Below are 25,936 nucleotides of genomic sequence, written 5' to 3'. Positions count from 1 at the left end.
TAGCTCCTTGCATATAACAAGTGACAGGAGAACAAGACACATAAAATGCTTCTTTGAGAAGTTATAATGCAAAGCCCAAATGATAAGAAAATAAGGGAAAAGCCTTGGAAAGGCTTTAAACGCTGCCTTTTTAGAAGTCTTTCTGACATCACTGAAGGTTCTAGCAGATACAGTCTTTATACGGCCCGCTGAGAGACCAACCATGACCTTACTGAAAGCCACCAAGCCTATTTGCTAGAGATGTCCAAAGACTAATAGCAGATTGGAAACAAATGCTCATGAGGATCAGAAAATTGGGAGTTTCAGCTGCTTACTGGGCTGCCTTTCTGGGCTCTACACTAGAGGCATTCAAATTGCTCTGTATCCTTATGTCTCAGTAAGTGGTGTAGCGCAGCATCAAAGAAAACTCAAATTTTGGCCTCTTTTTGTAGCAGGGAGATTTAAAGTACGCAAGGCAACTCTACCTATTGTTACTTTGATGGGCACGCTTCTTGTAAGTTCTTACAAACACCTATCAGAACCAGTTATGGGGGAAATGGCACATACCTGTGTAATTGTGCTGGGATAAAAGCTCTCACAATGCAACAAGCAGTCTTTTTTTTATATAAATGCAGAGATATCAACACACTCTGCACAACAGAGATGAATTTGATTTTAAAAGATCATTTTCCTTTAGTTAGTATGGCATTTAGTATACGGCTCTAATACCTGGTGAATGTTTGTTTTAGTGACCGCACATTATGTTCTGCCTCCTCATATGAAACAGTACTGGTCATGAGACTTGAGACTTTCCAATACTGGACAATCAGGCAATATAAAATAGTTGGAATCACCCAAGATCATTCCAGTTCTACTTTCCCACTGGGCTTATAACAGAGTGGGAGAGATTTATAAGTGCTAGAAGCCATCAAGAGACTATTTGTCTTAAATCTCCACCCTTTCTGTCCTAGTTTTGTAGCATCCCACAGTGTCAACAGAATGGACAAACCTTCATGACAGCCATTTCTTGTGCTGTTCAATGGCAAAGCGGTCTTGCTGTCTCTCTGAAAATGAGTATCACAGGAAGAATGCAACATTTACCTGCAAGTTGTAGTCCTGAAGAATTTTCACTAGCGAGTCTCTCAAATTAGGAATCTCCATGCCTTCCTTAATGCGGTGGATCAACAGAATGGGATCAACGTGGGTTCCAATATTGTTCAACAAACCAGTAATAAAAGCTGTGAAAACCAAAAGGCAAAGAAATTAAGAAAAAAATCCAGCAAAATACCTGATTAAAGGATGCTTTGGTGACAAGATACAGGCTTTGACAGATTCTGCGCCAGTTCTCTGCTAAGAGATTAACACTAAGACTCTTACGTAGCATCCATATGTTTCTTGCAGCTGTATTTACCTAAATACAGGCCTTTGGGTGAGAACAGAAGATACAGTTTGGCAATTCACAGACCGTCCAGGGTTTTTCAGGTTAAAATAGGAACCAGCACAAACCCACAAGTAAATAATGCATTTGAATTCAATAAAAAGAGCACTTGAGCAAACAGAGCCAGAGAATTAACTACGTTACGTGACCGCTCCATTCCCAGGTCCAGGGTTTAAAACCAAATTCTCAACCACTTAACCCAACTCCAACATGTTTCTAAACGTTGGTGAGAGTGACACAAAAGAAGTCTTCTGCTTTTTGATATGCACCTGAGTAAATGAAACACTGGAAGGCTGAATCTCAAGACTCTGCTTTTCTTCAACTTCCAAAACTGAGAACATCAGTGGAGTTGCTCTACATATGGACAGATGAAACTGAGAGACTTCTATATGCTTTGAATCCCTTTAGCTCTGAAGATGTCATTAATTGCAGCATTGCTTTAGTGACACCCTGAATGTAAGTATGGGCAACTTGAGCATGCCATTCTAAAGGACTTACGGATTTTGGTTGCTTTTTCCTTTAAGAATTAGCGTCCAAGGGATGAAGAGATACATTTTCTGACAGTAATTCTACAAGACATTCAATCCCTTGGAAAAGAGGTCCCAAAAGAGACTCTAAAGCCTTGGTTTCAAGCCCCAGAAGAGGTGGCAAAACTAATGGAGTAGAACAGTTAAAATAATTCTTTATTTTCTCAGTCCTATGATCTCCTCTGAATCTGCCTCTTGAAAAGCAAACTGATGTTGCTTATAAGATTCTGCCACTTTCTGATTTCATCTAAACTTTAAACTTGAGTAGCTATTCATATAACGGATGAAAGGCAAAATGCACTCGTTATTTCTGATCCACCTTTGTGCCCCAGAAACAAACTAAATCAGTTATTCTACTGAGGTGTGGGCTCTTCCATTTCAGAATTTCAAAGGGAAGCAGCTGCAATAAGCAGACACACAACATCCTCATCAAGCCTGCAGACTGTGTCTTGATGCAGTCTAAAAATAAAGCCTCATTCTGCCAAATTAAAAGCACCATTCTTCCCTTGATTTGTCATTAACGACATTAACTACACAGAGCTTAGTCAAATGTTAAATCCTAAGTACTCATTTTGCAGCATGCCAACATGCTGCCTTACTGGAGGTTTTTATGTACAGTAGGACAGCTCCACAAACCAGAACACCTCCCTGGCCATCCATTAACACCCTCTCTAACACGCACGTGGATAATTCAATCCTTCAATTGCAACAGCATTTCACACACACGAAAAATACATATGCAAAGCTTCTGAGAAACTATCCTGCTTACGTGGTTTGTCGATGGAATACAAAATGAGATCTTCCCAAAGTTCTCCATCATCTTGTTCCTTGGCAAACTCGATGGCTTTATCTACATCTTGCAATTCTTCCATTATCATCTTCAAGGCACTACGGCTATTTCCCATTCTGCCTACAAGGAAAGAAATGAAGGAGTAAAGAGATCATAAAACCTAAATACTTATCAATGCACAATGCTTTTAAGAAGCTTTCAACAGGAATTTTGTAAGTGTGAAGCTGCTCAGACTCATTAAACCAAGATCAAATCTAATCTAATCTGAAGCAGAAATGCAAATCCCAGAGCAACCAGTATAATCGGAACAACTGCTTGGAAAGCTTTGCTGGACTGGGACCTGGAGCCTGCTTAAGGATGCGCTGGGTCACAGTAGGGGTTCTAAGCTGCAGCAACATCTAAAGTAAGGGGGAGTGTGTGTATGTACGTGCGTGCATTAACTATGACGTTAAACACCCCCTTTATGAGCCTGCATGGGCACTCTTAATTTGCAGTTCTAGCACAGCTTACACCCTTGGAAAATGAGAGGAGGGAGGAAGAACAAGTAGTAGAAACGTTGAAATATTCTTTAAATGAAGCCATGTGTAAATCCAGCTCTGCTCTCCAATGCTCCACAAATAATTCTTCTTATTAAAACAAAGACTGATTAAAGAAAAGCTTTCCATGCTGCTCATGACTCATGTCTGACATTCAGAGGTAGACTCCTTGGCCTGCTGGTGGAGTTAATTTGCAATCGCTTTTATTAAAAAAAAGAAACAAGAAAACAAGAAGGGGAATGTATGCAAATCTTCCACCTCACCAAAAGATAACACTTAAGTTTGAGATGTATTCAGAATAAAACATGCTTTATTTCTCCCCTCTCTTCAAACTGACGGTATTGGGAGATTCCAAAACCCCAGAAAAATGCCAAATCAGAAACACAATAACACAAAATATGGAGTTAAAACATCATATGAACAGCCAGTGGTTTTAGTTTCTAAATGCTGTTACTTGGTTTTACTGACTCCACACCAACTCTGTCTTTGGGAACGCATGTCAAATGATATTAGGTAATACATCATACATTTTTTCCGCATAAACTTTATGACAAGATTAAAAGCATCTTGTAATTTATCATACTGAGTGTTACTTACTCAGAAGATAGACTGTCTCTTCTACAAAGTTCCTCTGTTGGCAGATCTCAAGAGCCTTGAGTTTAAGGGAAGGGAGAATGGAAAGAAAACATAGGGAACCATGTTACACAATATTTTATTGATCACAAATGCTGCAAGAGGCTTAAAGATATTTTTCAATGAATTTGCATTACTCATTTTGGTAGGAATACAGCTCCCTTAATATGTACCGTCAGGTTCTCTGGCACTAATGAAGAGGAGAAACTCCGTGGCACTTCCTTTTATTTTTCTCCAAGATTAAATAAATCTGAGGACAGGACTGGTGTTTCAGTCTGGATTATGCCAATGTCTGTCTTTCAGCTTACTGGCAACTTCCTTCTTCTGGTTCCAAAAGTTGGTTAACCCAAATGCATTAAATTTATCTGCTGTCAAGACTTGCTTCCCACAGGTGGACTCATGAGGTCTCTAGCGATGGAGGCCTACTTAACATTCATTCACAACACAAGACTGCTGATCTCTTCAGGGCAACCAAAATGGTTTTGGGAAGCAGAGAAGGCCCTCTGAATTTTGTACCAGTGACCTCCAAGAAGACAATTAACCCAATGCAAATATGAAAGAATAAGGAGGAAGCATTTCTTACAAATTTGGTTTAGAGCCCTGAGGGCTAAAAACCCTCATGAGGGGTTACAGAGTCTGTGCTGCTGAAAATCACTAACACAACTGCCAAAACTACCAAACTGATTACCAACAACTTTTTACCAACTGAAAACTCGCAGGGCTGGTATGCCATAAATGATGCCAAGTCTGCTGCCAGTTTGGAAGCAGAAAGCAAACTCAAGATACATGGCATTCCTGTAAAGACAACTATTCACCAGTAAAGATTTTCATACCTGGAAATCAAAACTATAAACACCAAAGATACAGCTAAAGATATAGGTAGGAATTAACTTCCCCTTCCATTCTCAAATTATTTCAGATGGGTGACTACAAAGATTAGAGATCTGGGCAACCAATTTTGGGGTAGAGGCAGGTGAATACCTACCCACTCGGATACTTCAGGGGAATGAAGTTATGAATAATACTAATAAGTTAGAAACACAACTGACAGCCTTTTTTATTCCCCACTCGGAAGTTGAACTACAAAGTACCAAGTACTCAGTAGTTCTGGATGCTGCACGTTTCTTGACTGTCATGCTCCCTCTAGAGGAAAACAGGGAACATGCATGCTTCCTTCTCAGCTCATTCTGTAAAACATTTGCTGCACTGCACTTGAATAAAGTGCACTTTTAAAGAACAAGAATTATTTCTTCTTGCCGGGTTTGTAATTTTTTTAAAGTCATAATAACCATGGCTTTTTGCAACTCACACACTGCACTGCACTGCAGCCTGCTTCACAGGAACTGAAAATACTGATACATGAGAAATTCTGGTCCCCTTTCTAGTTCCTTAGAACAAAGATTCCTAGGTGGCAAAAAGTGTTACTATGATACGTATGGTAAGAAGGGTAACTACAGAATTAGCAGTGACGGTAAATTCAACTAAGTTTTATGTAGTGTTGGTATCTCTCTTCTCTTCCTTAGCTTCCTACTGAAACATAACATTTTAATTTAAGGTTAGAATGACACTTTTTCTAACATCCTTTTTCCTCACTTTGTTTCTCACACCTTCCAAAGGTTCCTGGGTCTCTGACGTATTCTTTCTCACAGCCCATAACTTCAGCGAAGCAGTGCCAGCAACATACTTGTATCATTTACACACAGCACTTTTCTGCACCATCAATCACTGAAGATAATTGGCTGGATCTGCAATTACTAAAACTAACTTGCAAAATCTACAAGAGAATCAGAGACTCATAAACAAATAAGCCAATAGTGTAGACACAAGTCCACTGAGACAACTGAGTTTTGTGCAAGTTTCAAACACCAAACCTGCAACCTTAACAAAAGTATTTTCCAGTGTTTCCTGCTGCTGCACAGTAAAGTTGGCAACAGCATGCAAATGCCAAGAACAGTACTAGTTCTCTTTTGAGTACCAACCACATAAAATGCAATATTCAGCATTACATTTAAAACTACTGCAACTGGTGTCACCATTATAGCTGCACGCAGAGAGACATCCTTTCAAAAAGTCTGTTTTGCTTGGCCATTAACAGCAACCAATAATAAAACAATGACCCAGCTAAAGAGGAAAAATTAAATTTCCATGTGATTTACTTTAATTCAAGAGGGGGGAAAAGTACCACGACTGCCCTTCACTTTATTTCACATTTCATTTGACAAGAGCAACAAAGGAAAATATAAAAAGGCTAAAGAAGGTAGAAACATGGTTCTCTGTACAACCCCAAGACTACCAGCAGAAGTACAAAGTACTTCTAGCTCTGCTACTTCAGTGACATTTATACTGTGTGTATGATTTGAAAGCAACTTTGGACCCTGGAATACAAAGCTAGAAAAACTCCAGTTATAGGTACTCAGTCTTCAAGATCTAGCACTGAGCAAACCTAGATTTGGCTAAATGATGGTTGATTTCTTGCAACCTGAACCTGCTGTTCAGCAAGGCCATGCACTGATTAGCAGGTATGCATCAAGTGTGAATTCACAACTTCTCCATTTAACATCCCCACTATTTCCTGCCCTGTGAGCCAAGAGAGGAAGGTCTCGGCCATCAGCCAGCGCTGCAACCCAGGCTCCTGTGGGTGATGGTCACACACTCAAAGGATCCCTTCTTTTAGCAGTAGAGGGCAGTACCAGACACAGTTACAAACGCAACATCACAAGTTACAGACACAAACATCGAGGACCTGTGTTTAGGTTTTGGGCTTACCTTCTCTAGCGGACAGTGTGTGCTGTCTCTGAGGAACGGCAGTAAATTTGGACGGTCGTATTCAGCATACAGGCTGATCTGTTTCTCGTGATATCGCTGGCCTTTATGGTGGTCTCTTTTGAAAAGCTTGTGCAAATACTAGGAATCAAAAATGAGAATCAGAACTCAAAGCCATTAATACAGATTACACAATATTATCTGTTCTCCACTAATAAAAACTCCTCCTAATTTCTTCAGGAATGTACTAGAAGGTACAGAGATTAAATCCTCACACAAAAGACTATGTATTTCTGAAGTACTCTTATCACAGCAATCTCCAAAACCAGCTCTATAAAACAGGTTTTCAGCAAGACTTAAGTAACTGTCCTTTAACCTTCAAGGAAACTACTGGATGATGAATTTTATGGAAAACCCTGGAGAAGTATGTCAAATTAAACATTTTGGTTATCTAGATGCATTTGACCATTACAGATAACTATAGACCAAAGTTTTACCACAAGGTGTTTTAACCAAAGCACCTTGAAGTACCGATCCTGTGGCAAAGCTCCTTCCCCCTTAGATGAGCACAGGAAAGCTTTGAGAGTAATTTTGAGGGTCACTTTCTTTTCAAAGGGAAGTAGGCTTCACACTTTGAAACTGATGCATCCCTTCCACAAACTGACAGGCAGTCATCTTAGCAAAGTTCTTGGCTATGGGCTGCACACTTGATAGAGTTGCTTCCTATAATCAGGTCTCTAACACATGAACCAGATCAATTCCCTGAGCCCCACCTGTACACAGCAGCAAGTTAAACTTCCCTCCCTGAATCAGCCCAAACCCAGGGTTACATGTTACACATTCCACTGACAGCCCATTCAAACCAAAGAGGTGCTTTTGGAATAGCAATGTGCAGCCTTACACCGATACTGTAATTCTGCACAAACAAGAACAATCCTGCAGCATATGGGAGTTACAGCTCTAGAAAGACAAGCAGTTCCCTGCCTCCACAGATCAGCAAAATGTGCTTCAGTTTCTCCCAACACCATTTTTGTGTAAGGAAAGAGGAGGGAAACAAGCAAGAAGTAATTGCCCAGAGAACAGAAGTGTCTGCAATGCCACAAGGAGTACCTCACAGCATGTTAACAATAAGCAGTGTGTGGTCAACTACTCACAAGCTCACATTTTAAAACTATTTTACTGTTGTAAATACACTATGGCCATGTTAAGAAATAGGTTAGCAGAAGTGGCCACTTGGGCTCTGATGATTTATGATATTCCGGTGCTATGTGCACTTTGACAGGAAGATCATATTTGTAAAACACATGTCCAGCAAAGAGTTTATTCAGCTCAACAAATACTTACAACATGCTGTAGCTCAGGCCTGTTTTCTAATTCTTCAACAACTCTATCAATCTGAAATCAAACAAATAAACCCCAATGGATCAGCAAACCTGTGACAAATATCACATGTACAGGTCTGAAAGGAGGGTGGGTAATACAAGCAAACATTGGACTGCCAAGCCACAGACTCGATATACTCACAGAAATTTTATCTTCATTATCCAAAAGCATGTCTACTGCTTTCTAAAGTAAAGAGAAAGAACCCAGTTAACACAAAGGTACACACATCTTCTCACATTCTATACAGCATTATGCTTGTTCCTGATGGGTATCAGATAGATACTGCAGGCCTACTCTTTTCAGCAACAGTAATTCAGAGAGCACTTTGCATAACATCAGCATCCCCCAACAGCACAGCATTACAGGAGAACACATCATGTATTCTTCCAGAATACCTCTCCTAAAGTTTCCACGCTAACAGCAGTCTATTGGGCCCTTCTATTGCAGGTGAAGCATGCCCATTGAATCATGGGTCACAGAAGGCCACTGCCAAATGAGACAGAAATACTATTTGTCCCATGGCCAAACGGAACTGCAGGGTGATGGCTGTATGGGAAACAAGCAGCTTGTTTTACAACTGGATTCCTCCAAACTACTGCATACTGACACAGTAACACAAGCAGAAAAGACCACGGTGGCCACCAGGATTCTGATTCTGCTTCCTCTTACAAGGAGTTTTGCTTCAAACTCAAAAAATACAAACCCACAGATTCCTGATACAATTTACTCTGTTTAATAAAAAAAGAATTACACTGTTTTTTCCCCATGTAGTTTAGAATGGCCATACCAAAGACAATCATCTTTGGTAGACATGGCTCCATATTTTTGTTCCAGTGCTTAAACAATCAGCATTGCACTGAAAAAAGAGCACATTTACCTGGTTTCCCCCTAAGATCATAGCAAATATTATTTGATGAGGTTTTATAGGCAGTTGGGAAGAAATAACATAGAATTCAGTATAAAATGCACACTTACTCGTTATCTGAATCTAGGTTAATAATCTTGCAAACTTTCAGAAGCAGACTGACTGCAGTAAAGGATGCGTGGAAGGCACATTTAATATATGCCTCATAATAAATGCACTACCTCCTTTCTTTGGTTTATTAACAGCATTACTTTATTAAAAATGCAGAAAGAAGATCATGGCGAAAGTTTACTTGAGAATCACAACAATGATCTCAGACCTGGCACTCTTCTCACTGTGAGCGACGTTCAAATTGAAATACAAAGAAATTACTTTGCATTCTAGGCAAACATTTTCTTCCTTACCTCAGAATGTATCCAGACACAGGAAACACACTCTCTGCCTCAACACCACGTTTAGCTCATTTATTTTTAATCCATTAAAATATCTCTAGTGGAAAAAGAATATAAAAATCATTAGGATGACTGTACCTCTGAATCAAAATCCATGAGTAGGACAATTTTGTCTCTGATAGAACTGAAAAGATTGTGCTTGTGGATCAACTGGAAGACGTCCTTGTGCCTCAGAGTCAGGTAAATTTCTAGGGCTCTGCCATAGCGTTGGTCGTAAGTATACCTGATAGAAAACAATGCTGTAATACATGTGATCTTATATATCTAAGTGTAGGAACATCACTTATAAGGGAAAATATAAATCTAGGATGTAAAGCGTTTTAGGATGCTCCTTGATTTGATAATTATCTAAATAGCTGCTGTGATTCATTTCTGTTAAAGGGAAATAAAACACTGGGCAACATTACTTTCAACTCTCCTTATATCAGCCACAGCATTTGTGTTCTGCTCAGTGGTTCTTTCTCTGCATTTTTGTTTCCCCATTTTCAAACCACAGGGGAAGCCACACAAAATGCTAGCTTTTCTGGTTTTGGAAACTAATTGGAACTCTCCTCAGAGCTAAAAAATACTGTTTTCTTACAACCTGGGGACAGACTGTAACACAGCAATAGACAGTCACCTCACTTGCTTCAGAGAAGTGGTATGAAAAGAACTGATGCTGATCAGGCTGAGAAAACCAAAGAGCTTTAACCTGGTACAAAGGAGCCTAGAACGAGATCAGTTTTGGCATTTTCCAGTCACATATTTCCAGCCACACAGTAAACCTAAATATACTACCTGTGAAATTGTGGGAGAAAAAAACCCCACCATTTGATTTTCCTGTGGGCAATTCTGAAATGCACGCTTCACAAAAGAGGCTTCCTATTTGAATGCTAGCTATTTGCTTTGGAAAGAGGAGCAGCATATCCAATCTGTTACTGAACTCTTTGCTTTCATACTCAGCATACACTTTATCAAAAAGTGGAAAAATAGGCAAGCTGTGCAATCAGCAGAGTGGGGATGAGAGAAGGCTGATACTCTGTAGACATATTTCTGTTAAGAGAGCTAGGCAAATATTTATCAAGTACAGCACACTATTTCAAGCTTACTTTTTGTAACAGGAGTTTAAAACCATACTCACAATTCTGCAAGCGTTCGTAGCAAAGTCCTGTTCTGTGGATCTTTCTTCAGGTGATCCACTACAGCTTGAACTATGATTGTGTTGTTGTACAGATCTCCAGGCCACTCTTTTATCAGGGTTGCAAACCCCTAAAAGTATAGGAGATTGTAACAGAAAGAACTGCCTAAGGAACAATTCAAAACATCAAAGCTTCAGCTAAGCCCCTGAGATAACACCTGCTGGCTTCACCTCTAAGCCACTTTTATGTGCCCACAGATGTGCATAGTGCAGAACACTGATTTTCCTTCTTAGGGCAATGTTATTAAGATTCATGAAGCTGATTCTCTTTCAGGTGCTATGGGCTTTGTGCAGCACTTCAAGCACTTATGCTACATTAAACAAACTAAAATAACAGTATTTCTAAGTGATAATAGAGGAAGTATTTGAGTGCTCTGAAGAACATTCTACTTATTCTCTTAGAAACAACCCAAAATTCATCTTTTTGATCTTTTCATTATTGTGGAACTGTCCATCAGTAAATACCAGAATACAACAGAGAATTTGCTGTCACGATTCTACACTGCTGAGGGTGTTTGGGTGGCAGTAACTATTACAAGTGGCAATGTCAGGCTACGGTACCTCGTAGTCACTCTCCAAAAACTCATGCAGGACCATTTCATAGATCAGAGGTTTCAAAACTGGGTCCCGTCTGGGCAAGTAACGACTAATTGCCTATAGGAACGAAGAGAACACAGCGTCAGAAGGGGAATGACATGAAACATCCTGGTACACTGGTGACAGGAAAACAGAATTGTGAGGCAAAAAAACCACAGCTGTGAGGCAAACATGGCTCTGGGTAAATGCTCTGGAAACGCTGCTTATTTATATTTGTAAGCAGTACCCTGACGCTATTCACTTTAGGATTGCACACACTGCAAACGCATTACTAACCTGGAAGTATTTTCATTGGAAAGGTAGGTGGTAAGATACTAGTTAGAATGGAAGCAGCAGCCACTGCGCTGAGAGAAGTCTGAGTATTTCCTGGCAGCCATTTAGAAAACAAAGCCCATAAAAGATCCCTCAAAAGAAGAAAGTTTTCACAATCCATTTTGTCCACTCTCAGTCCTGTACCTTGTACAATGGTCTCAATGGTGCACTTTTGACTTATGTCTTCCTGTGGGGTCACTACATTTGATGCAAGCTTCCGTTTTGCCAGCTATTTTTACATACCCAAATGAAAACTAATTTGAGAATACACGTCTCCATGGAAAAGGTGAAGAAGGTGCGTGATTTGTTGCTCTATAGGGGGTGTTAAGGAACTGCATTCTGGCACGCAGGAGACAAGAACCTGCCAGAATAAATCAGCTCATACCCTGGAATTTCAACACAGCATCTTATTAGCACTATTATTCCACACAACTAGAGGCCAAGATTATTACCTGCCAAAGTAAACCCTACTGCTGCCAGCTGTGTTGGGACTTTGGGGTTTGTAGCTGAAGGCCCAACACTGAAGAAATTCCTCCAAATACTCAAGAGATGTTGCCTGTTGCCCACTAATGGCACATGGTACAGAAGCATCTTGTTAGTGAAGTTGCTTGAACAAAGCAAGAAAAAGAACATCTCACTACATCTTTATTTTTCGGGTTTTGCAGTTTTAGAGATAGCAAGGGGTGTTCACAACAAATTCTCCCAGTATTTAAATCAAACCGGTTGCTCAAGTTACGTATTTTATTCACGTCTTCCATCTGTGGGAAACAGGAGGTAAAAATAAAAGACCAATAAAAAAAAAAAAAAAAAGCATTGTTAATGACTTTGCAAAAATTAGAAGTTCATTGCTCACAGGAGTCCTCTTCTCTCCCCACGATGTTCGAGCTTGGCCAGTCTCTGAAACACAGCGCACTGCCAACATCAGCTCCCACCATCTGCCACAGAATTTAACAGCTAACTCAGGGCACGGCTGTGCCAGCTGCCCTGGGGATCATATTCCTGGCCCCCCATAAAAAAGCCGCTTCTGACCATAAAGCAAGCAAGATGGACATCATCTAAAGACTTGAAGGCAGAGGACATTTTCCAAGGGCTGTTTTCATTCCTGCTTTCTACCCTCCTGCCACCTCCTAAACAAACAGCCTCATCCAACATTCTTTGCTGCAACTCTTGGCTGCAGCTCGGCCGCACAGTGAGCTGCGGAGCAGTGCAGCTGCCTTGTTGCATGGGGGCCAGGCTGCCTTGGGAAGGAAATCTCTCCTGCCCCAAGTCCCACCGCTTGAAGGAAATGCACAACCACCTCCTGCAGTATGGCTCCCATGCTCAGCAAAGATTGAGAAGCATCCAAGTTATTTTTAAGCCTACGCACAAAGATGAACCAAGACTCATGCCGGTGGCTACACACTCTTTCCATTTTATTTCTAAGCAGAGGTTAAGGAACGAGAACAGACAAAAAGCTCCAGAACCCGGATGCCTTTGCAGCAATTCCTGAATCACGTGGCCAAAGTGACTTTAAATAAAGATACTATACACACAAATACTTTCTTTCTTTGTTTCTTCTGAAGACCTGCTTTCAGACTTTTGGTCAGTAGGTATAAGGACAGGGTACACACAACAAAACTGACATAAAAGTTGCCATGAGATCGCTTAAACCACCTCACCAATAAGCCCAAACCACAATTATTTATTCCTCAGAGGACACCTATGAGATGAAAAGGGCTGTCTGGATAATGCTACTCTATGCCACACTCAATAGAGACAGGTAAAGTCTTTCACATGTCCTCTAGCCAACATTTTGGGCATTAAAGCATTACTGCCGCTAGCTGATCAACCTGCACCCCTGCTGACAGTCACTGCTGTCGCAGCAGAGTCAACAGAATGGAGCATACTCCTTGTGCCATACACAGAGTGTGGCAGCTTCCTTCAAATCCACCTTCCTTAACTGTATGAGCTGAGACATTGGACTTTACCCTGCAGTGACTTAGGGACAAGCACATAACTCCATTAAGCCACTGCTGCTGGAGGAGAGGAGCAGATCACCGCAAGGCTCTAAGATTTGGAAACTGCCATAAAAAGGTTTTCTAGAGGACATTCACTAATGACACAAGGGACATCAAGAAACCAAAATGCAGCCTCTGCTAGCCAAACAGTAACTTTCAGTACAGAACACTCAAAAAGCCCCTAAACCCGCAAGCAAGACACTCACCCACAGGCTTTGACACTGGGGTATCACTAGTTAACCCCTCTGCAGAAAGGAAAGTTTAAACCTTTAGTTTTACCACCACCTTAGCTACTGCCAAATCACATTAGATTGGAAACATCAGATTTCAGGCAACCACTTATATGCACAGCAAATTCTTTACGAAAATTCCCTTTCAGAATACACTTTGTCTCCAAATCCCAAATGAAGTCCACACATCAGGGCTTAAAGCCATTACAGGTCCGTTAGACTATTGTGTTTAATACCCAGTGGGTGAGTAAATAGGCAAAAACTGCAAACAGCACCCAAGTGACCCCAAGCATTACAGGAACCTCTTCATTCTGATCTGACTTAACTTTAGTTCGTCCTTTATGATATTCAGGTGTCTTTAGGAACTTAGGAAAAGTTATTATGTGACTGAAATAGTAAAATAAGAAAAGCATCTTCTAGAACTGCAGCTTGAAGCTGAATATTACAGTGGACTCATCTTATGCTTTTCTAAGTCCACTTTCAAGGGGCTGAAAACAACCAACTGTTTAGAAAGGTAGTAATTTAACAGAGATGTTTTTGCAGTAAACCTGCAAATATTTTTATATTTTCCAGTCTGCTGGATGACATAAGTGGAGACAAGAAAACACCCATTCCAGACAGCTGCATCCAAAGAACAAAGTAAACCCAAAAGGACTAGGAAGCAGTGTATAAAAATTTCACCTGTACCTGCACTCGAGTCCTTTATTGGATTGAAATAGAGAGACAGAAATATGAGATTTCATCTTCCAAGGTGGCAAAGAGTGCACCAAATCACTAAGAACTCACACAAAAGGCAAGGCTGTTCCTGCACTGGAGTGGCTCTAAAATAAGAGCCAGACATCCTGAAAACCCTAATGCTGACACACTTTAGCTCTTTGAACGGAATTAAACAGCTCAAAACCAGCAAGGGATGCATGCTGTGAGATCTTAATAATATGTCATTTTTGGCTCATTGAGTTTGAATAGGAAGACATAAAATTCAGAAATAAATGTACATGTGCTACCAAAGGGAGTGTGCATAATGTTTTCTACCGGTTTGGCAGTGACAACGCTATAGCCTTATGTCCTGGGCAATTTATTAACTGAGAAACTCACATTAAACGTGTACTGTTCTGGTAGCTGGCTCGTGACCAGAGAAAACACAAGACAGGGCAGGTTGCTCTTTCCTGCCACCATTTCTAGCACACAGCATAGGTTTTCCCTGTTGCTTTGCAGTTTAACTGTTCTTCAACACTTAAAGCTGTAGCTTTGTTATAAGGGGCTTGGATTTTCTGGAAAGGCTGGCACCCACCCTCTTATTTTCCTTAAGAGTTAGGGTAGGATTTTTCAAGGCACTAGAAGAGAGTGAAAAGCAAATGGGAAAGATGCATTTAACTGTCAGCATCTTTGCAATTAAAGGCATTGAGGATGGGTCTTTCACTTAGGGGCTGTCAACAAGTTAAAAATAGGTAGCTGAGTACCTGGATGTGCTACGCCTCCAACTCTGCTTTGATGCATGTTAACATACCAGCATCAATCTGAAAGACAACTGAACAACTAGAGATCTGGGTCAGGAACTTCAAAGGCAGCAGTGAAACCATGGCTACCACAATGGGGCCATGAAATGACATCCTTTACATACTTGGTCAAAACATGGGGGAAGTACAGCATGCCAATGACTTGAGTGCAGAGACAGAAATTAACTTACCTTAAGCTGACCTATTTCTTTAAACTTGTAAACTTCAAATTCCCAGAGTTCCGTGTTTTTGCCAAGAATTTTTTGGCACTTTCTGGAAGGAAGATGAAAAGGGGAGAGAACAAAAGTAGGTACACAGAATAATACAAATGTGAAGCACGAGTGCAAGGGATCCTCTTTCCTCTTTCTTCTCCCTATTGGTTACTTTCAAAGGTGACTTATTTTGGCAACCCTTGCTTCAAGCAGAGTATGCCAGGTACTCCTCCTTTCAGATCTTAATTTTTGTTGCATCCAAGAGGACTAAACAACTTTCTATGCGTTCATCCCTATTGATTACTGATTTATATTAAACATTAGGAAGAAATTCTTCCCTGTGAGGGTGCTGAGGCGCTGGCACAGGGTGCCCAGAGGAGCTGTGGCTGCCCCATCCCTGGCAGTGTTCAAGGCCAGGTTGGACGGGGCTTGGAGCAACCTGCTCTAGTGGAAGGTGTTGCTGCACTTAAAAAGATATGCCTACATACATGAAAACATAAATCTTAGGTAATTTCTGATCCCTATTTGAGATACCCATATTTGACATTTTTGTTTACATTACACCCACATAACCACACATTATTTTCTGACGGTCTTACAGGCCAATGACACACTAGTAAACCAAATTATCAAAATCCAAAGAAAACCTCGACTTTGAAAACCCAGCATGACTTCAAAAGATCAAGGCTGACTTCCAAAAATATGTGTAACTCAATACTAGTCAAACTTTGGGTCACTAAAGGCAAGCAAATATAGGGCACAGAAATACATCTGTATGCACTGAAAGTCTGGAACCCACAGAAAATCAATATCACTAAAGAGTTCAGAATGAACAGTTTGCTTCACACAGACACACTTCAGCCAGTAAAGAAATCCATAATAATAAGTTACCGAGCAGCCAGGTCATACTCTCCTTTCTCCACGAGGTGATTTATATAGGCTAAGCCAATGTCCTAAAAGGTATACAAATAAAGAGTTAGCTGTAAAGGCTTGGAAGTCTACTACTTAACTGCCCCAATAACTACCATTCCAACTGTGTGCACTGCTGTTAAGTCAAGCACCAGGCCCTGATTGGATACCCCAAGTTCTCCTTTAGATGTAGGGCCCAGAGAAGAGTCAACACAAAATACCTGCATAGACTGCTCATGGGTGCAATTTCAGATACTCAAATAACTCTCATCATCTCACTGATGCTGGGAAGAATGTGCCACCTCTACATATTAATGATTGTTCCAAGCACACAGCTGATGGCTCAGTGCTTGCATTAGTTATCTCAGAAAGAAAACCACCAGCCACTGTATGAGACACTTTGTCAACATCAAGTTTGCAGGTAGGAAAAATGCTGGTTGAGCATGTAAATCCTAGTGCTGCTCCATAAAGTAAAGGGATCACCAAGAACTGAGCAAGATTATTACGTATTATTACATACTAAATTCCCCTTCTCAGAAGTTTATCACACAGTTTTAAAAAAATAATAAAAAAAATCATGCATATACACCAAATTTTAGGATTTAGGAACCACCTTCGTATTTTCAGCTTCACCATTCTCAAGAGTGAAGACTTCTGGCAGCCTCCTTCTCCTGTGGGCCAGCTCCCCAGTAAGCAGAGAAGACAGTATATGGAAAGGAGCTGTAGATCTGTGGCTGTTGAGGACCCCTGCATGCTGCTCAAGTGGTGTAGAGGAACAGTGACGATTACTGCAGCCTAAAATATCCCCAGGGCCATCAGACTGTCAGTGTGGTGTCACTGGTTTAAATGCTGCTGGGCAGTGAGAGCATGAGTTGACTTAAATCCCTGTACCACTAATCCTTCACTTAAGGCTCAATGTCAACATCTCTTTCCTCAACACATTCCATGGGTTTTGCATTAGAGACCAAACACTCAACAATGCTGCTTGTATATACCCACACTGAATTTCATCCTAGCAGAACTAATCTCTGTAAACCAGGAGAAAAGCTTTTTTTTTAACTAATGAATTGCCAGGATCTCCTTTCACATCTTTTGCAAGGGCCACAGAATAGCTAAATCATACAAACTCCGTGATAGGTGATGCCATGCCATTAGGTTTTGATTCAGCTTCTGGACTACACAAAAAGAAGAGAGTTTCTAAGACCTACTGATATACAGTGTGCATATTATAGCAGTAATCTGGCTAAAATCTAAACACATTTAACACTTTGTACTTAAATAAAAACTTCCACTTTAAGAAGCAGCAGTATTAATGAAATTCCAACATGTTCACATCAAGGTCAATTTAAACAAAGACCTAAAAAAGAGCTAAAATGAGCGATGCCCTTGTGACTATTAAGTTATTCCCCCCTCTTGCCTTAAACATCAATACCCTTTGTTGCTCTGAGAAGGGACTATAAAGCATAGGAAATAACTATACAAGGGAAAAGGAGCTTAAGTATGTAAAGTAGTAAGAATTGCAAAGCAACATGAGAGAGCTATATGTGAAACTGCAACTGAATTTCAATAACATTTAAAAGGTCTTCCAATTGCACCTTTTAAACTCCTGCCGAAACCCTGTCACATGCACAAGGTAGAAGTTAAAGAGAAATATGTCACCCCCTACCCAATCTCTAACACTGAAATACTGCATTACTTGAAACAACAGCAAACTTAATACAAAAGTGAAAGCAAATAAAAACCCTATCAGCAATCAAGAGTGGAATTCTCTTCTTTTTAATGTCAACAGCACCTTCATAAAACCCAGATCCCTTCATGTTTCACATACTAACTTTCCTGTTCTGAAGCTGAAACCAAGAAATCGAATGCTAGTTGGAGTATGCCTAACAGCTATTGTCTCATGTGATATAGAACACAGACTGTGTTTGTAGCATCTCACAGCATTCTAAAAGAAATCAGGTATTTTGTTTTGAATAGAAGTTTTGAGACTTACCAAAATCTTGTGCTTTTTTATAGTTTTCTGACTGATCTCAGCTGCCATCAAAGCTTCCTATGTTCAGAAAGCAGAAAACAGATACAAGCCAAATACACCAACTTTCAATACAGAAAGCTCTAGAACTGCATAAATCAACTATATCTCAGAGCAGCGTGTTTGAAGCACTAGAATTTTTATTGCCATGGTTGGATGAACAGCTTTGAATCCATTCTCCAACAAGAGCAGTCAACCAAAGAGAAAACTACTTTTGTTTCCATCTGGGTTCCCTCCACATTACTATATTAGGATCAAATCGCAAGATTACAACGGAACAGACAATGCAATCGCATTGGATCATTTTCAAATGAGAACCCTTCGCTACCAAAACCTGTGAAAATCATCACAGAGGGGGTGGGAGAAGGCTACCTTTTACTTCTCCAGCCCCAAAGTCTCCTCCAGTCGGAATGATTTATGTTTAAGTGTGCCATTCTTCTACTTCTTTCAAATGTACAGAAACAAAGCTGGCACTTTGACAAACAGGATGAAAGCTTTTAACATACATGGTAACACACAAGCTATCTACTACCTTGACTGGCTTTCATAAAGGCACACACACAGCTGTCAGCTGGAAATTACTGGAGTCTTCAGGGACCAAATGCTGTGATTTACATAAACTGCAAAACTGCACTCATCATCCGAGTTTGCTATTGAGATGCAAAAGCATCCACATGGATTTAAACAAATATGCATGAAGAATATAATGTTTGCATTAACAAAAGGAACACGTGCTGAATGGCTTTTCCATGTATATTTTTCTTATACTGGGTGCCCAACAAATACCATGGAAATAAGAATTTGCAAGTTACTTTATGCACCATAACAAGCGCTCTAAGTCATTAACTGCAGGAAACCAGAGGCCAGAACACTGGGTGCATGTTGATATCATCTGTAAGAATTTATTATTGGTTTAGATGTTTAGATATACATGCTTAAACACACCAATATTTAAGCAGCCAAATACTGAGCTGCTTTTTCCAAGGGAGCTGTACACCCTTGGTTCTTAATATTGACTCTGCTTTCTTGTAACACTGCTTTCAGCACCAATACCTACAGGTTGAGCCCATATTATTTTACTTGTAAGAGCTTCAATACTGAAGGTAAGTAACATGGAGCAGAGCACACAACCTTTTTGTTCTATAATAGAAGCAATATAGAATGGGAAAAACCTAATATTGTCCACCAAGTCCATTTCCCTTCTCTCTTTATTTGGGATAGATCTAGAAAAACACCCACATAGCTCATTAGTTAACTGCTCTGCTGCTTTAAAGCCAAAAGCCAGCTTTAATAATTTTCAGTAACAGCTAATACATTTCACATCTGATGCCAAGAGCAGTATTCACAGCATGTAATTCAGCTACCTCACTTGGGTGCAATTCAGATGAGCTGTTTCAGTAGGAAGACTAACTCTCCAGAGAGATGGAGAGTCAATTCCCACCTTTTACAAGCATTTCGTCAATGACTGTAGGAACAAACTATCCAATCCAAATAACCTAGCAAAGTTCTTCATCCCACTCCAATTTCCAAACCATTAAACCCTGAAAGAAAGAATGTTGTAAAGATTACTTCGTATTTCTTCTTTTCAAGAAGCCAGTCAATGTGGTCATCTTGGTCCCGCTCTTTAGCCACAACCACATCTCTTGGGCTGATGATATAAAAGAGTGATTCCCCTTCCGAATACTCTGCAAATGCATACATAGTTTTATTTTTATTATTATTATATTATTAGTAGTAGTAGTATTTTCCTTAAGTAAACCCCTGCTTTTTAGTACACCCTTGAGGGGAATTTTAAAAGAGGAGATGCAAGGAAGAGAGCAAAGCTGCTCCTGCAAAACATGCCTGTTGGGAAGCTGTATTCCCCAATAAATTAAAATTGGTTTAAATGGCAAAATATCCTTAAAAAAAAATCACTACAGCTTATTGCAAATTCTGATTCATCCACTATGTGTAAACTTTATGATGGTTTAGAACACATTATTATACTTTTAGAGGACTATTACACTACATAGCCTGCAATAAACTTATCCTCCCCATCAAGGTCAAGGCCATCAAAAGCATAAATGATAGATGCCATAACCCCTGGGGACACAGCACATCATTACAGCAACGCATTTGCAATGCTATAAGTTAAGGTTATATGTATAATGCATTTGCTTATACCATAAGCCTTTATTTTTGAGAAAACTCAAAGTAGAAATGTACTTAAGGGTAAAATCAAACACAGAAGATGACTGTTCAGGATAGTTACTATTTCCATAGAAGCCATGAAAAAACACCATCAACCATTTGTAGGTACAGAAAACAAAACCATCCTCTACCCTTTATCTGTAACTCTATATACATACAAATACACTACTGAACTGGCAATTCACGAAATGACGCCTGTTTTAAAGCCATCCAAATATCCAATCATAATACTTGTCAGATTAGCTAGAATATTCATTAAGCATAAAAGTACAACTGTGGACATCAAAGTTCTGCTTAGGGATGGGTATAAAAAAATTCCAGTTCTATTGATAGCAGCTGAGATGTTTGGAGACCAGGAGATATACTGTTTCTTGTGGCTTAAGGGCACTGATATACACAAAGGGGCCTGCCAAGCCTATGCTTCAAAGCATGCCACCAGAGAAGATGTTTAAACATCAGATTCATGGTTTTTAAAAGCCAGAGGGAAAGTTTCTGTATAACACAGGCTATATAATCTTCACCAAGGAATCCTGCATCAGCTTTGCCATGCATCTTTCTAAACTACAACACATGTATCAGAAAACTATCCCATCTCTTTTAAAAGACTCTGGCTTAATCTCCCTGCCTGTTAGGTTATTAAACCTATCTTTTAGGCTGAACTTGCCAATCTCCTATTGAAAACATCCTTTCTTCTCACTACATTTTACCATTCTGGGGTCTATTATATGCCAACAGCTTTGTCAGTACAGGGAAGCTAAATATCAGTGTGCCCCTTTTAAGTTGATCCAGGCGCATCTTACATTTGAAATGACATTTATTCCCTCTTTGTCTCTAAAGCACTCATTTCACTATTCCTGAAGCCCTTTGTGTTCAAAGAGACACAAGAATTCATATGGATCACATGTTCAATACATCTCTATTAAAGATGCTGCTTCCCACAATACTGGACATTACATGAGATCTTTATTTCTGCTTTCCATAGTATGTTTGACACAATAGACAGTTTTACAAATCATGACTTTAAACATACACATTTGTTTTCTTTCATGTAACTGTTTCTATTGGATTTCCACTTGATGCTTCTGCATTATAAGCAGTTTTAGACAGTTATTCAAGGAGATGACATAAAAATGAAAAAGGAGGCTCAGTCCTCCAAAATCAGGTCTTTTTTAACCAAGTTATGAAAATAAAACAACACATTATTAAGAGCACCTACCTAAATGATAATCTCTACATTCATTTTCCTGAAATCCTCGTACTGTTAGTGCATCAGAAGAGATCTCTTCACAGGACTCTGGTAGGGGTTGTACGATATCCAGTCTAGGCCTTGCACAACACTCCACTTCCTAGAAAAATACCAACATCTTAGTTGCATCTACATGATTTACCTTAGCAATGCCAACTGATGGTCACCTACAAACAAGGCTGAAATTCAACAGCTCAAAACATTCCCCAAGGTCCATTACATTGCACTGGGTACTCAGCTGTGAATCATACAAGTTGCAAAGTTGTGCTCAACAGAGTAGCTGTAATCATGTCTGAAACACAAAGAGAAGTTATTCCTAACGTTGGTTTGCCTCCCTTGAACAGAGGCAAGGAGAAGGAGGCTTAGACACGACACAGGTCTAACCTTTCCCCTGAGGTTGCTCACTATTTTTCTGCTCCTGGTCACAGAAGTTTTCAGGGCTATCACAGATGATCATCAACCACTGCATTCAACAAGCAACAGTACAATTTAAGACAAAATCTCAGCTGGGCTCAGGTCCTGAAGGACAGATCTCTAAAAATCAATGATATTCTGGTACCAAGAGGAACTTGGGCTTCTTTTAGCTCATGTTTAATTTTGCACTTTTAAGAGTCCAGAAGCAGTAGGAAAAAAGTATTCTGAGAATAATCCAAAATGAATTTTCAGGAGGGTTATGGTAAGATGATATCACGCACTTTCATCTTCTATCCAAGGAAAACTGCTGTCTTCAGTGAGATGGAGTTTTAATTAAGTCAAGGTACAAAACAATCCCTTATTTCATACTTCTGAATGTGAATTACAACAGAGTACAGAACGGAAGAACAAGGAGACATACAAAGTGAATATACACAGCTCTAGCCTACTCACTCACCAGCAGCACCACTTAGGTCTTTTCTCAATTCAACTGTTCTAGTGCAAGTGGGGGGAAAGGAGGGGAAGGAATTAAAAAAAGAAAGAAAAATATCAAAGCAAGCCAGGAGTTCAATTCTGTTCCAATCTGTAACAAGCAGGAAGCTGTCGTTTGAAAGCTGTGAAATCATGCATAGGCAGAACGGCGTTCCTCACAACCCAACACCATTTGTAGCAAGCAGCACTTCTGCTGCAAGCTCAGGCTCCATAGAGCCAAGACACTAACAGAGGGATTCCCACCACACCAGAGCACAGACATGGTGTCAGGGAGGAGAGTACCTGTTTCCTTGCAGAGGACTGAGGAGTCCATCATTCTGCTAATTAAAAACAAATAAGTGAAAAAAAGAGAATCTTTGTGGTTTATTACCATTGTATCACCTGAAATTCTCTTTTCATCTTTCTCTCTTGAAGCAGAGTGACTTTAACCTTTATCAGCCACTACCTTCTTCACAATAGTTTCCTTCCCATGCTGCTACTTCATTAACAGCAGCTTCCCAATTTCCTTGCTTCTCCTTGTATTTCAATGCACTTTTTCCTCCCCCTCCCTTACCTATTTGTTTGCCTCCTTTTCTTTCACCGACTCTCCCCACACTCGAGGGCCACTACACTGGCTCTCTGGGGAAACACTGCTGTGACATTATTTTTATCCTTAATATAAATAAAGAAATAGTACTATGACATCCTGCAGCAGAGCTAGAAGCAAACCCTATTGATTTCCACAGGCTCGAGCATTTGTTTGAACCTACAGCATTTCATTGCCTAGCAACTTGCGCACCAAGTTGCTTAAGGTTACTATGGTGATGGTTGCCCAACGCAGACATACTATCAAAGAGATGATCAAGAGCATCTGCCATTCTCACACTGCAACTTCAAGGATTCCCTCCACTGCCTCGCCTTTTATTTGGCAATATGAAATAAATGTTGGAGACAGACACAGTGCTCACCCGTGTGCAGTCAGAACGGCTGACATGAATTCTAATTTCTATCTATCTGCACACATATTGGGTGAACACAACTAAAAGTCTTGGAAGCAAGAGAGACCATGATGCCACTTGCTCGCAGTCATGCATCCCTCCCAGCCACAGTGAATGTTACTGCTTGAGTTGACCATAGAATCATAGAATCAATTAGGTTGGAAAAGACCTTAAAGATTGTCAAGTCCAACAGTTACCCCTGCCAGGTCCAGCTTCATGACTCTCACTTCTAAGATGCAAATGTCAGAAAGCCCCTCGTATATGATACGTAGAAAGAGATTCTACATCTCCTTTGGTGCAGAAACAGCAGAAAGAAAGAGAGAAGAGGAGAGAGAACGTGGGGTGGGAATCAAACAAGGACTATCTAGAGGAAATCTTCTCTGCCTTCTGCAAGAAACAGAGGAACCCAGGCAGGTCTTCTGAAAGGTAAGTACATTAGCCTTCAACATGACCTCCACTGACTATTTCATAGGTCAGAGACATTTCAAGCACTGTTCACTATTAGCACATAACAATTCTTTTCACAGATAATCAGATCTGTGTGACTGGTTTCAGGCCCAACTCACAGGTTAGTGCTGTGCAGAAACTCTACCATAAAAACAAGTACCGTTTTGTCGGAAATCTCCTTTACGTATGAGAGGACAACGAGCTGGTCACAGAGAGGGGCGAGTCCACTGATATAGAATTCCGTGTCAAACTGGAAAACTGAAACACAGGAAAGCCAACAGACTGTTACACAAATGAATGAGTACGAACTGCTCCCTAAGAAAAAACACACAACTTATTTTCAATGGCAATCAACAGCATGCAGTAGCATTCCAGAGAAATGAAGCCTCAGTACATAACAAACCTACAGACTTCCCAGTTGGATCAGCAAGATGAAAAGTTATACTTAACAGACTAAATTCCACTAAAGCTTGCAAGATAAATACGCCTGTGCTCCAGGACATGCTACAGATGAAACACGTGAAATGAATGGTCAGCCTGATTTTCAGTAATCACATTGAAAAAAAGGAAACAAAACCAAAACCAAACTCATAAAATAGGCAATAAATAGAACAACTTCATTGGTTTGCATATTTGCAGCGAGTTCATGTGGCCATATGAGAATCACATCTGTGGCATCTATTAGTATGATATATGAAAACACAGAGATCATTATTTATTTATCATCACTCTAAACATCACAGGAAGATTTACAGATACCCTCATTACAAGGAAAACACGGTTAAATAGCGCCTTCTCTTGTGCATAAAACGTCAAATGTAATTTCCTAAAACTGGTCTCGAAATTGAACCTAAATACATGGTGACTATTTTGAGAAAGAGAAAGAAAAAGAAAGAGAGCTGAACTGGATTTAGAAAAACACTCATTAAAGCAAACCCCTGCCACAGAAACAGCTATTTCGTTTTATTCTGCTGGATTTACTGTGCAGCCTTTCTTCCAGGCTCTTTTCTCATGGGGCCCAAACCAGGAATCAGCTAAGTGCTTATGTTAGAAAAACTTCCACCTATAATCTTTTATAAAAATACCAGATGCATCATCATTTTCTCCCAAAACGTGGTTTTAGGAGAATCTAAGCCTAAGGAGGAAAAAGAAGTTTCCTTGCTTACTGGTTAGCATACTCCACTACTAATATCTACTGTTTACTAAAATAGTTACTAATTATTTTAGCAAAGCAAACAGAAAATGCAACATTATTATGCTAAAACTAAAGCTGTTTTTCTTTAACCAAGGTAATAAGGAGGAATAGGAGAAATAATTATCCTCGTGCTAAAGGAGAACAAATAATACTGCCAAGTAAAGTACAGATTTGCCACCTGTGTCTCAATGAATAAGCAAATACTGTTTTTCTCTTAATGACTACTGACACTTTGACATCACTGGGGGACCAAAGCATGGCACAAGGGTAGAGCACTTAACCTATTCTAGGAGAGAAAGGGTTCACATTTGCAATCCTGCACGTAATTATTTTGTTGTAGCCTGCAAGACCGATGAGATTAGTTCAACTGTGTCACATGTTGTGCTGAGCAATGATTTTAAACAAACCATGTCAAACATCTACATAATATATATTATTGCTTGCTTGTAATTTAGTATTTGGCATTTGAAAAGAATATGGAAGGCAGGAGAAAAAACATAGAAAAAACAGTCAAATCCACCATGCTGGCTAGAAGAACAAGCAAAGCAACTTTCATTTCAGCTTTAAAAAGTGACAAGAGAAGGCTCTCAAAGGTATATAAAATATTGTGGCTTGATTTTGCAGTGGAAAACAGCACAGTGACTGATACA

At 39.9% G+C, this 25,936-nt stretch overlaps 1 protein-coding gene across 4 annotated transcripts in view; it reads right to left on the bottom strand.

The window, feature by feature from the left end:
• VPS41 (VPS41 subunit of HOPS complex) overlaps positions 1 to 25,936 on the bottom strand; it is a 222,880-nt gene that overhangs the window by 136,080 nt on the left and 60,864 nt on the right. For all 4 annotated transcript variants that reach the window (XM_061464684.1, XM_061464683.1, XM_061464685.1 and 1 more), the window contains 15 exons: positions 24,252 to 24,349; positions 21,732 to 21,861; positions 19,895 to 20,010; positions 18,290 to 18,346; positions 16,279 to 16,340; positions 15,367 to 15,448; positions 11,105 to 11,197; positions 10,487 to 10,614; positions 9,445 to 9,589; positions 8,191 to 8,232; positions 8,011 to 8,061; positions 6,670 to 6,807; positions 3,868 to 3,922; positions 2,714 to 2,854; positions 1,081 to 1,217 (listed from right to left, as the gene is read on the bottom strand). In XM_061464684.1, coding sequence (XP_061320668.1) covers positions 1,081 to 1,217; positions 2,714 to 2,854; positions 3,868 to 3,922; positions 6,670 to 6,807; positions 8,011 to 8,061; positions 8,191 to 8,232; positions 9,445 to 9,589; positions 10,487 to 10,614; positions 11,105 to 11,197; positions 15,367 to 15,448; positions 16,279 to 16,340; positions 18,290 to 18,346; positions 19,895 to 20,010; positions 21,732 to 21,861; positions 24,252 to 24,349 — 1,475 coding nt within the window. The remainder of the gene's footprint in view (positions 1 to 1,080; positions 1,218 to 2,713; positions 2,855 to 3,867; positions 3,923 to 6,669; positions 6,808 to 8,010; positions 8,062 to 8,190; positions 8,233 to 9,444; positions 9,590 to 10,486; positions 10,615 to 11,104; positions 11,198 to 15,366; positions 15,449 to 16,278; positions 16,341 to 18,289; positions 18,347 to 19,894; positions 20,011 to 21,731; positions 21,862 to 24,251; positions 24,350 to 25,936) is intronic.

Source organism: Pezoporus flaviventris, unplaced genomic scaffold (assembly GCF_033815535.1).
Source record: "Pezoporus flaviventris isolate CSIRO_AGI_PZ_B2104156 unplaced genomic scaffold, CSIRO_AGI_Pfla_v1 ptg000037l, whole genome shotgun sequence".
NCBI lineage: Eukaryota > Metazoa > Chordata > Aves > Psittaciformes > Psittacidae > Pezoporus > Pezoporus flaviventris.
This window is presented reverse-complemented; position numbering and strand designations above follow the sequence as displayed.